This window comes from Toxotes jaculatrix, chromosome 8 (assembly GCF_017976425.1).
Source record: "Toxotes jaculatrix isolate fToxJac2 chromosome 8, fToxJac2.pri, whole genome shotgun sequence".
Classification (NCBI taxonomy): domain Eukaryota; kingdom Metazoa; phylum Chordata; class Actinopteri; family Toxotidae; genus Toxotes; species Toxotes jaculatrix.
The window spans coordinates 5,332,233-5,345,249 of record NC_054401.1 but is presented as its reverse complement, the minus strand read 5'-3'; the positions used below and the strand labels follow the sequence as shown (position 1 = coordinate 5,345,249).

At 37.9% G+C, this 13,017-nt stretch overlaps 2 protein-coding genes across 2 annotated transcripts; both read right to left on the bottom strand.

The window, feature by feature from the left end:
• Positions 1-4,805: 4,805 nt before the first annotated feature.
• Positions 4,806-8,983, bottom strand: apom (apolipoprotein M). Its single transcript, XM_041044918.1, has 7 exons — positions 8,786-8,983; positions 8,199-8,338; positions 7,018-7,088; positions 5,716-5,850; positions 5,168-5,266; positions 5,030-5,057; positions 4,806-4,914 (listed from the first exon to the last, which is right to left on the bottom strand). The coding sequence occupies exons 1-6, from the start codon at positions 8,897-8,899 to the stop codon at positions 5,044-5,046; spliced, it is 573 nt and encodes a 190-aa protein (XP_040900852.1). The 5' UTR covers positions 8,900-8,983; the 3' UTR covers positions 4,806-4,914; positions 5,030-5,043.
• A 2,262-nt stretch (positions 8,984-11,245) lies between these two features.
• Positions 11,246-13,000, bottom strand: glrx3 (glutaredoxin 3). The gene has a single exon (XM_041044069.1). It carries the CDS (start codon positions 12,960-12,962, stop codon positions 11,985-11,987), a length of 978 nt encoding a protein of 325 aa, XP_040900003.1. The 5' UTR covers positions 12,963-13,000; the 3' UTR covers positions 11,246-11,984.
• Positions 13,001-13,017: the final 17 nt, after the last annotated feature.

The window sequence follows — 13,017 nt, the reverse complement described above, 5'->3', positions numbered from 1 at the left end:
TGTGGTTAGACAGAGAGGAGGAAGAAAGCTGTGGTGTAGGTGGCTCCACTTGTGGACAACAACATGTATTGCATATGGAATGAAACTGAAGCACCACATATAGAGTGGTGTGAAACTTTCATTCGATGGATGAAACCAAAATGCAGTTTCATATAGTATAACTTTAATGCCAGACAAATGGTCACCCTCAGGTTGCCTAAGATGAGAATAAAAGTAAAAAAATTAAACAACAAATCGTTAAGATGTTGAATGGAAGGCGAAAATTGTGGCATTTCAGTGACGCGAAAAGACATACATTTGTCGTATGGCTCCCCAGGTTGACACATTAATGTTTGTGGTGGGCGGTTTGTGATTTCCCACGTTTATAGGTCACTGTTTAAGTTTAACACCCAACCAAATATGACAGGGACTTTTTCTGCACACCTTGCATGTCATCTGAGATAACCTGATGTGTGGCCAGGGAAACACACTGCCTGTCTTTTTTATTTCATGCAGCACATGATACCATCCCTCTTGACATGCTGCCGCCTCATTTAGTCTCTCTTCAAAGTCTATTTTCTGAATGTGAGACTCAGTATAAATAATAACACCTTAACATGTGTTTACATTTGTCATAGATGTAACATTTAAAGGGTTAAGAAAAAGAAAAAGAGTAATTTTCAGCTTCATGAAGTGCTTGAACCTACCCTTAATTTTGTTTGTTAAATATGTTTGGGGTTGTTTGTTCAAATTCAGTCACTTCCTTCCTTCCTGTTCTTTCATGAACCACTCATAGGACAAGTTCATCTATGGCTATGCTCGGGTTTCTTCTGCAATCCAATCAATCTTTTATTGTTATAAAAAAAAGTGCCGGCATCCTTAGCATGTGCTGGTACTTCTTAAAGTCTTTTTTTAAACTGCTACGAGGATAGTGTAACTGAGATTTGCCACATTTTTTCTGAATGGAAGACTCATTATAAACAGTAACACCTAAACAAGTGTCTGTATTTGCAGTAGAGTTGAAGTATGAAGGGTTAAAAGAGAAGAGTAATTTCCAGCTCCATGAACTTGAACATGCCCCAGATTTAGATATTTAAATATGCATTGATGTTAACTTCACCCTCTTCCTTCCATCTCTCCTTTGACTAATCGATAATGAAACAAAGTTGATCTGCTGCTTATTCGAAACTTTCTTAGGAAACTGATTTGATCTTATTTGATATAAACAGTGCTGGCATCAGTGAAATGGGTATTTTTAAAGTCTATTTTCATGTACGGCTAAGAGGAAAGTATGAGTAAGAGCTGTCACATATTGTCAGAATCCCTAAACAGCTTTGTGAAGTGCTTGAGCATTCCATAGATATTGTTGTTTAAATATATGAAGAAAATCTGTTAAATTCAGGCACTTCTGTCAGCCCTGTTCCTCGACGGACCTATTATGAGACCAAGTGCACAAATCTAAATTTGAAATTTCACTTCAGAGTTCCTTGTTGAATGGATTAGCTCATATTTGGTATAAAAAAAAGTGCAAATCACTGGCATGGGACTTTTTATTAAGGTTATTTTAACCTGCTATGAGTAAGATTTGAACATCAGCATCTAGTCAGAACCAACTGTAAAATTCCCTCCCATAAATTTTAGCTTGCAATTGTTTTTGTTTTGTTTTGTGGCTTTTTCTGATCATTTAGATTCTTAACAGCACTTAGTGTATAATACCACAGCATTCGCCAAAACCGATCCATAAGGTAATGCAATCTGTGCAAGATAAGAGTGAAAGATTAGACTTATCTTCCTGGAGACTTATTTTGTAGATTTTTAGGAAAGATGGCATAATTCCATTGATGGTAATTATACATGTTCTATAGTTTCAGAAGATAAGTAATGTATTGCATTTGCAGTAAGAGTTCTGTGGTCCATCGTTGTGGTGGTCATAAAAGGATGGGTTCCAGGGTAGGTCTGTCTTAAAAATAGACAGTTGCCCATATTGAACATGGGAATAATTTGCTTGCTGTAATAATGTCTCCTGTTCATACTGTTCATTCTGGATATTATGAGATTCCTTCTTCAGTTGTCAAGCTTTCTTCAGCTTTCGGTGTAAGTGATACCACAGCCTTTTGTTCTTTGCAAAGCTAATGTGAGGCTTCAATAGCCTGAGTAAATCAAATAAATAAAATCTTTTTGGAATAAAATTCCCTTGTGTTTCCCTGGGAAGTGTTTCCTTTTTGAGCTACAGTGGAGGGGTAACAACGCAAAAAGGGAAATTCATGCTGGAGGACTTTATTTACTGATTTGACTAAGTCGGACTGTTAAAGGCGATTTTTGCCCCCTCAAAATAACTAATCTCCTAGAAATTTCTGAATAATAGTAACAGTAAGTATATTTTGAAGGAAATGAAAATGCAGAATGGATTACCTTTTGTCTAAATATAATGAGGAAGTGTTGTTAGAGTACCTGGTAACTTAAAGCTTTGATGGTTATGTTTAGGCATTCACAGCATTTGGTTAAAGCTAGAGAAAGAAATTGTAATTGGGAAAACAGTTTAGTACTATATGAACATAATTTCAAGGAGACATTGTATTTTGATGGCCAGTAAGAACAGGAGGAATGATTACAGTAATCAAGAACCATTTCAGTGTTCAAGTAAACACTTGAATATTGTTTAAACATAGGCTTGAAAAAATGTCCTTTAAAGTGGACCAAGGTACGCTTACCCAGATTTTGGCAGCAGATATAAAGCAGTAACTGGCATTATGATGAGAAAAGATAAAAGAAGATGGAATGAGAGAAGGAGTAGAGTTACATTTTTAAGTAGGATGAGATGAGGATGAGAAATCTTGCCATGAAAACAGTAGTGAAAGCTGAAAGTTGGTTTTAAAGACTGCAGTGTGAGCCAGAAAGACGAGAGAGTGAGAGGGTCAATTTCCATTTCGCTTCACTGTTTTTGGTTTCGCACTCCATGGGGCATCCCCAACTAACCAGTCTGTGTTCTCCTGGATAATGTAAATGTCACCAACTTTCTACCAGCTTATTTCTATCAAGCACTCATTACAGACAGACAAACAAACATACGCACACCTACATACGTGACATGAAAAATAAATGGGCTGGATGTGGGTTGTTGGGTGCTGTCCCCACTCAAAACAAGAAGGGAACAAACAGTTTTCCACTGTTGTTTCCTGTGCATCTTACCTGCAACAGTAAGGTGTTTGATGAAAACACATTTACGGGTTCTTCTTATCAAATGCCTCCACATAATTTCCCACTATGCACCAATGTGGGACAGTGAAAAAGGATGGAGGTCACACTAAGGTCTCATTGTACTGAGATTTTAAATAGAACAAAAGGACACCTCCACCTCCAGCAAGCAGGAGGTGGAAGGAGTAATTTTTAACAAACCAGGCACATTTTATTTTTCAACATTGTCACCTCCTTTATTTACACACTTAGTCCAATGGTGACGGAGCCAGACCAAAGTCGTGAACTCCTCAGATTTATCTTGTGAACCTTTGGATGGGGCCCGACCCCTATGGTAGATTGGGAACCACTGGACTGATTAAAATTAGCTCCACTTCAAGCAGCTACAACAGAAAAATGCTGCTTATGCACTGATGCGTTAATATTATCAATCTAATGATGCCATAAATGACATTGCTCACAGGGACTAGTCTGTATTTAGAATTTGTTACTTTAAGTACATCTTGATTGAAACACTTAATTAGGAACGTTTATTTGTACTGGAATATTTTTATACTGTTGTACTTCAATGTAAATAAAGAATACTTCCTCCACCACAGGTGGACACGCAGTCCAGTGCCACTGTGCATGCAGACAGTGGATTTTAAATAAGCATTACGGAACACACTGATTTCTGTTAACCAAGCAGAGACCAGTAAAGGGAAACCAGCCTGAAAAGCTGAATGGGGAAATTCAACTTCTGTTTTTTCTTTAGTCATTTGTTCTGCTATCATTGTACATGCATTTGTTTTCCTCTCCCCAAGCATTTTCACTACCTTAGCACTTATCTCACAAATAAGTGCGTTACTAAGTGACCGTGCTTTGTTTAGTAAATACATGTTCAGAAGAATGTTGCACAGCTGGGATATGTCATCATGGTTGTGTCACACTGAGCGGTGATAGGACAGAGCACAACATTAATAACATAGTCATGCCGTGTTTTGTTTGGCCTAGAGTAAAGGTGTGGTACAAAGAAAATGGAAGTGACTGGAATGTTAGTTGCTGTGATAACATGAGCTTAAACACAAACACATAGCTGCTCTCATTATCTTCCTTCTCTTTGTTCTGAGTAAACAGTTATTGCTGTTATTAATAACTGTCACTTCCTGTGCACGAGAGAAATATTTTCTGGGAAATTTGTTTACAGATGAGAAAACTTTCATGGACTGTGCACAAATAAAATCTGTTGTATATCAAAATACAACGCAAAGTCGCAAAAAATGTTTTTTGCTTTAACAAAAGTTTTTGTTAGTGAACTTCAGTAAACTGAACAAATCTGTGTGTTTAATTAGTGTAAAGCCAATACAGAAATGTTCATGAATGAACCTTCATTCAAGCTATGTAAACAGGAATTTCTGTCCAGTAGCATCATGGGAAACCCCCTGGGTTTTTGCTGGGTGGATGTAGGTCGAACCTCCCCCACAAATGTGTCTTTTTCTCAAGCTATTGCACTTGGGTGGCTTCACTTTTCATTGTATCTCTATATTTGTGATACTACAACTCATTGGTTATATTACATATTTTCTGATATTTAAATAACTGTCCGTACTCGCTATTCTTCTCTTATAAGAAGTGAATAAAACAACACATTTCAAGAGGGGGAAAATTAATGTATTTTTGCTTTATTTATTTCACTGTTACTCAGGGAAAACAAGAAATAAATGTGTTATTTTCCCAGGTGTCCAAGACCCCTGCAACATCCTGTAAGAAATTGTGGAGAGCCTGTACTGTAATTTCAATCAGCAAAGACAGACCAAGTTAGGTATGAACGATCATTAAAATGACAATGGAAGTAAAATTTAATATTCGTTCCTACCTCAGTGTAAATGTTTAGGCGCAAAACTCTGTAAATGCAAGTATAATTGTTAGGCTTAAATAGAAACATGCTGTTGTTCAGAGGCACCATCTTCTCCAAAAGAAATAATAAAATTAAGAAATTGTGTAAATGACAAACCTTTTGATTGAGGCAGTTTGACACTTGCCAACATGTTTTGACAAGCTGAATTTTTCAGAAATGTTGTCACCACCTCAGAGTCCACATCACTCTGCCGAGCTACCATGTAAAGTCATTGACAAAAAAAAGTTAGTTTCATGTGTCTGCACGGTAGCCACTTTGGTTGCCGTGAAACATTTACAACAATCACGTGGTGTTTGTTTAAATTACCTGTCTGTTATTATCTAAATACTTTGTAGCCAAAGAAAACAAATATCCAGTTTTTAACTCATGATATCCTTAATTTTGCTGCACTCAAAAGTAGCTTTGTAGGTTGAGGACTAAAAAGGAAATCAACGAGATTTTGGGGCCCATAGTGCAATCCACTGACTACAAGATAACTGACCAGATTACAGCTAATCAGTTAGATAAGTGACCAAACTACAACAAAGCACAAGCTGGCTGCAGATATTTTCTGGGTATTTAACTTAACCTGTAAAAATGAATAGTTTTGGAGAGGGTGGATTATTGTTATTTTGGGGCAAACTATTCCTTTAGGGTTGACTTACCATATAGCATAAATCTGTTGAGGGAATCGACAGTGTCTGTTTCCTTTAGAGGTGGCTCCACTTCCTGAAAAATGATGCAGTTGGCGCAATTGGCCCACTTGCCAGTCCAGAGCAAGTTCTTCCGCTCGGGCTTTCCTGGAGCAAAACCACAAGACACAGACAACGGTATTGATCAGTAAGAGACACTTGACCAGGTGGACATTTGGAATCATTTGCAGAAGTGGCTTTTAAGGCTGCTTTCTCTTAATTGACAAGTTAAAGGCTTGGCGGGATTACTAAACAAAGAAAAAAGCTCCAAGTTAACTGAAGAATGCACCAGAAATATGTCTATGGGAACTATTCTAACTCACTTTGTGGCAGGGAGTTATATGAGAAGATTAATACCGATGTTTTATATTTCTGTCAGATGTAAGGCTACGGCCAGCAACAACAATATGCCGTTCTTTTGAGGAAAAACCTTCCACTTAAGTCAACTGATCAATAACTTGAACAAATCATGACATTTAGTCAAGGGCAGTCCCACTTTGTCCATTCATTTAATGGTTCATTAAGGTTAGGGTTAGGAATTTTTGGAAGTGCTACTTACTACTTGGGGGTTCATCTGAAAAATTCAGTCATTTTTTTTGATAGATGTGGTACTTTCTCTCTTTGTTCTTTTGGTATCCCCCTGTTTTGTTTTGTTTTTTAAATAGCAGTCCCTATTTTATGTCATCAAAGCAATAAAAACAGCAGTTAACTTTGGAAATAAGCTCTGGCAAGCTGTATTTGCTTGTTCACCGAGCGTGAGAAGAAGGATGTGTGACTCTGAAAAGAAACTCCCGCTATTTGTTCTACATGTGATGAGTATAAAGGAATTAGAATTAAAGAATTAGACATTACAGGTTTGGAATTACATTGATAATGTATTTGTGAATTGAATTTATTCAGTTTTTAAAGTTGTAAACACCCCCAAAAGTAAAAAGGGCAGAGTTTGTTGTATGCTGCGTAGAAGCCCCTTGCAGCCAATTTGGGAGATTGGGCTACATAAATGAAATTGACTTGATTTGACTTGAATACACAGAAATGATCAAGGGTTTTCCCAGTGTGCTAAGAATACAATTCTGGGAAAATTACCGAATCCCTGTAATGTTTTGGCATGAATTTGTATGTTTCATTTAAACACTGGCACAAAATTCCCATCTTCAGTCTGTCTTAAAAAATAGGGCCAAAAAAATGGCCCTTCAGAAACTCATATCTGTAGATTCTGTGTGTGTGTGTGTGTGTGTTTTGAGCATCTGTGCATGCAGATGGCACTGTTTTTACCCTCCAGTTCCATATCTTCCCTTTCAGGATGTAGATGATAGGTCCAGTTCTTGTTTATGCAGTTATCTCCCCTAAAAGATGTATTAAAATTGAACATATACGATGAGCTTGAAGTGCTTTTATAAATGAATCTTCAAGATAAACACAACATAAAACCTTTCATTTTTTAAACATTGTTCACACCTTTTACACTTTCTAACTGTCACTTCTCTAATTCTGGTGACTATTTATAACCTTGGGTTTTCTTGTTTCTGTTATTTCTCATGACCTTGTCTTGTTTTGACCCTTCTGTAAACCAGTTTCATACACGTGTTATATTATTAACACTTAAACTTATTGTCAGTGGTGGAAAATAATCACCTGAGTACTCAGGTGCTTTACTGGCGTGTTTCCATTTTTTACTACTTTGCATCTCGATTTTACTTCAGTTCAGAGGAAAATGCACTTTTTTCTCCACCACAGTCGGGAGATATCTTATAACCCCCCTATCTTATAACCCTTCAGAGGGGGAACCACTCAACTAAACTACCTAACTGTACATAAAGGAGTTAAAACTAGCTCCACCTTGACCAACTACAACAGTAAAATACTACTAAACTATCTAATAATGAAATGCATAATGATACATCAGTCAAAGGGCACAATTTTTTTTACTTGGGTAAAGGATTTGTGTACTTCCACCACTGGATATTATAAAGGAATAAAATTATTACCCAATAAAGACTTTAACTGTTCTTTTTTGAGGTTTTGAGATTAGTTGTGAGTCCAAATAATAAAATAAATGCACAGTATAAAATCAAAGCAAACTACCTCTGAAAAGGGCAAAAGACGTCAAAAATGTTTTCACTTCTTTGACTTAGTTAACGGCTATGTAGCAAATAGCTTTAAATTAAAAGTACATATCAGATCACTCGATCACTTGAACTATGAATATCATGTCACAGCTTCAGTTCCAGAGAGATCAGAAAAATTGACACCTCTCACACTGGTTTTGGAGAATTGATCTTTGACCTTATCATGACCTGCACCATGAACAACTTACACCCACACTGTCATTAAGTGTTGTGAAATATTTTAACTTCCTCTTTTTTTGGACTTCCAGATGTTAGGGTTTATTACCTTTCAAATACCTGTGTATTCATTACCTGTGTGTGTGTGTGTGTGTGTATTTCTTTCCTCACATGCGCATAAATCCGGTCAACAGCAGTGTGTTATTGGCTGTCTCTTCAATGCTGAACAAAATGTTGTCCAGTGCTTTGAACTTCTGGATGTCAGCCTCTCTATGGCTGACTGCTGCTTTAAAGTACCATTTCCCCAGATACTAAAACACAAAAAGGCACAGAGGAATGGAATAACAGTGTGGGATGGTGGCGACAATTTAGTTACGGAAACCTTTTTCAAGATATAAGCCCACAGCTTGCAACAAAGACCACTAAAGGAAAGATCAGAGGGAGTGGAAAGTGCAGTGTCTAATATTTTTCAGTCTGTATCTGCAGATAGTGAAACACTAGTGCATTACACATTAATACACTTTCCTAAAATGTTACACAACAGGACTAAAAGTCAAATTAGCATGCTTGATGTGAAATTAGTTATAAAATTCGTTTCCCTGAAAAATTATCCAAAAGAAAGAGCAAGTGACAGAATCAGCATTTTCAGTCCATCATAATACATTGTTGGACAATGTGACATTTTTGCTTTTAGTTGTGTCGTGACCATGTTTGCGTTTTCATAATACCAAAAATGCAAAATTACTTTTATTTCTCACCTGCTGACGGTTAACAGTGTTGACAGGCAGCAGTTCAGGAAATGAGCAGGGAACGATGGCCTGATACAGCAAACCATATAGATAGAGAAAATATGACAGTGCTTTTTCTAACATAACTGCAACCTTAGAGTCAATAATGAATAATGAGCCTGATCAAAATGCTGTAAAATCCTAAGGACAGTCTCTGATGTGTAATGTTTCAACATGTCACTTGAAAGCAGTGTGGGTGTAAGTAAATTATTAACCTATATATTTGCAATACCCCTGACCTTTAAAAGAGACGGGTAATTGAGTGAGCATGGGATGTGTGTATCCTTCAATGTAAAGACACAGATTTAGGAAAAACACATTTATAGTAAAATGAATCATTCTTCCACACACTGAGCTTTACTCATGTTCCTAAATCTGCTTCAGGGAGAGACTTGCTTTAAAGCGCTCTCACTAACTGAGTCACCATCATATGTAGGAGGTGGTGGTTTCTCTTAAGTTACTTAAACAAAACCAGTTATTATAAAAGGTCTTAGTAAACTAACGTGCGACAACTTCCAATACTCTCGGAAAACCGTTGCTAATTTGTTTGTGCTCGGTCTGTCCTGACTGCTGAAGTCCCACACACTCTGTCAACATACATCTGCTAGGAATCATTAACTACATGTCTGAAGTTAACAGTACTTTCTATCAACCTACACTAATGTGTCTGTCTGTCTTTGTCAGGTTTTGTGGAACAAAATTGCAAGAGCACTAACTAACAAACACTCTCACTCACACTCACAGTCTGTTGATTACTTTCTCAATTTATCAATGAATCTTTTATAAAGTTTCAGAAAACAATAAAGAAGAGGAAGAAGGAGAAGAAAGAAAGAAAGAAAGAAAAAAGCCTATCACAGTTTCACACAGCCCAGGATGACTTAGTCAAATTGCTTGCTTTGACCAACAGACAAAAACAAAAAATATTTAGTTAAATATCATGTGGAATAGTCATACTAACATTTACATTATAGAATAAGTAAATTGTGTAAATTGTTAGCATTTTTTACTTAAATGTTTCCAGTTACTTTTGTTTTGATTGTTTTATTTCAAGAAGTTGTCTGTTGTTGTTTTATTTCATGAGATCTTAAATCAAGTTGTATTTGTGTTCGACATGTACTTCCACAAGGTGGTGTCAAAAAACAAACTTGTCTGCACACATTACATCTGTACAATATTCTTGAGAAACCTGCCCTTTTTGATGTAGGGGGCTTTCTACATTAAATCTAACAAACTACACATAAGATTACATCACATATATAATGCATGTAGTGTAAAATTATATGTAGAATCCTGTTTCATTGCTATCTCTAGCCATGTAAGACAGCTTTTATGTCTTACACAAAGTAAGTAATTGTGAATATTTTTGATAAACATAATAAAAGTGAGCAGGGCAAATTGTTTTCTCCCCGATATGCACACCACTACAATATGATATGGATAGAAATACATGTCAGATGATGCATGCAAAACATTTTCCTCTAAACTCAGCTTAATGTTTTTAATGCCATGTTTGTTTTGCTTATTGTTTAATTATATGTTCACTGTCATGTTTCTGTTTTTGCCCAGTTGATTGATTAGATGCACCTAGCTGAAACCAATGCAGTCTAAATATTCCTGTAGTAAAGCCAACCATCAGGAAGGTTATGATGTTCAGTCCAGAGCTTTTGAATTGTGTTGTGTTATGTTATGTTATGTTATGTTATGTTATGTTATGTTATGTTATGTTATGTTATGTTATGTTATGTTATGTAGACCGGTGGTTCTATTATTTTGTCCACTGCATTTCTATCAGTGGGGGCAGGCTAAATAACAGGAGCACCCCTCAGCATAATGCCATATAATTCAATAGCAGCACAAAATACATTCTCTATAATGATTCATACACATGAATCAACACCTCTCTAAAACAATGTCTGTAAAAACTGAACATTGTCATCTTCATGAAGGTAGGATTTATTGCAAGATTGATGTCTTAGACTGTATTAGTTTTAGCTGGGCATGCCTAGTAAACTGCCAACTGTGTGTGTGTGTGTGTTTATATACCAGGCCTCCTAAATGTTTTACCTACCCATGCACTGCACTTATTTTTTAATTTATATGTTCAAATAAACTACTAAACCTGGATTTTTGTTTTCTGTTAAGCGTACCTGTTAGTGTGTCCACTCCCTGTTGTTAATTACCATTTGACTAACTTTAAAATTCAAATTGAACTGCAGCCAAGAATGGTGAATGTTTTGTATATGATTCTGAATACAGCAAATGATCTCCTTTTTCTGCAATAACATCAGTGCACTTTCAACATCCTTCCTTCTTACTCGTTAGGTTAAAGACCTTGTAATATTTTTGTTTTTTAAAATGGAACTGTTTCCTGTGCATTCTTCGGTGATATCTCAGGCCTACTAAATAGTTAATGTAAGTAGCACCAAACACAACATCTGATATTTTTTTTATTGTTTAATCATAATGTTAATGATGAACAAACACATCAGTAAGTGCCACACAGAATTCATTGTAAGTATTTAAACTATAGTGATTCTTATATATGGTAAAAGACACTTTTTCTGTCTGTCAGGTGAAGAATGTTTGGACACGAGCTGAACAGGACGGCATGAAGAGTAAGCAATAAAGTGTGAAAAGAATGCTTAGTACCAGGCCAACTTGGACTAAACCAGAAATGTGCCCCCCAGACAATATGATCCCAAGTCAGCTATTTAATGGTATTTCCCCACTGTCAGAAAGCATGGAGGTGTTTAAACCGAACACAAAGCATGGAGGAGGTTTTTTAACCAAACTGCAGGGATTTATAAAATTAAGAAGGGGGGTTTTACTTTCACATTAAACATTTCTGAAGATATATTTTCAAGAATTACCCAAAGCAAAACTTTCCAGTAACACTTTATGATGGAAAATTCAGAATGAAAACCAAGACAATTCTCGTTAACTGCAGTTTCATTTTTGACCGTAAACACAACATGGACCTATCCAAATGCAACAATAGTTTGGTTATAAGAGAGTAATTTGATTATTAATTCTAATTTCTTTTCGTAAATTGTTTCTTTCACTTCTTGGCTCTCCTGTAATGTTGCATCAGTGACAGAAGGCTGATCTGGGCATGTGTCGTGTAGTAGGTTGTTGTTGTTCCCTCTCTCTGATGCCATGGCAAATACATTTACGACTCCCCCTTTAGCACTGACACCAGGTCTCCACTCTCCTTCAGCTCCTTGACTATGTCCAAACCTCCAATCAGCTCTCCTTTCACATAGAGCTGGGGATAGGTTGGCCAGTTAGAATAAGTCTTCAGACCCTGACGCACCTCTTCATCCTGCAGAATATCAAAGGTGTCATAATCCACCCCGGTGCCGTTTAAAATCTCCAATATCTGCCTGCTGAAGCCACATCTTGCAGCCTCTTTGTTGCCCTTCATGAACAGCATAACTGGGCTCTGGTTGATGATGGTCTTCAGCCGGTGCTCCAAAGTGACAGCCTTGGGGCAGGTGTTCTCCAGTTCTCCAGACTCTGCCAGCTCCTTCACAATGTCCAGTCCTCCCACCAGCTCGCCATTCACATACAGCTGAGGGTATGTGGGCCAATTGGAGTACGTCTTCAGCCCCTGTCGGACCTCCTCGTCGGACAGGATGTCGAAGCTGCTGAACTGGATGTTGTGTTCCTTCAGTAGGGCCACAATCTGCCGGCTGAAGCCGCAACGGGGCTCCTGTGCGGACCCCTTCATGAAGAGCATGCAGGGCGCCGCGTTGATCAGCTTCTTTAGCCGCTGGTTGAGGTCTGTGGAGCTACCCTCCGCAGCTCCACCCGGACTCCCGGTCACTGCCAAGCGCTGAACCTTCTTGGTCAGCTCCGGAGCATGGGCCCCGTCTAGGCGATCCACCTTCTCTCCGCCTTTGAAGAAAAGGAAAGTGGGGACAGAGGAGATTTCATACTTCTCCGACACCTCCGGCACCGCTTCCGCCTCCAACTTCACAAACGTGGTGTGTGTGTGCTCTTTGGCCAGCTCGGCCATTACTTCGTTCATGTGGCCGCACTGGGGAGCCCATGCCGCCTGAAAATGCACCACGGTCAGGCATTTTCCAGCTTTGGCCAAGATATCTTCAAACTTCTGCTGAGTCGTAGCTTCCACGAGATTCGCCATTTTTCTGCCCCCTGCGCAACGGTTCCGGTGTCGCCCGGACGTCACATCCGCGCAG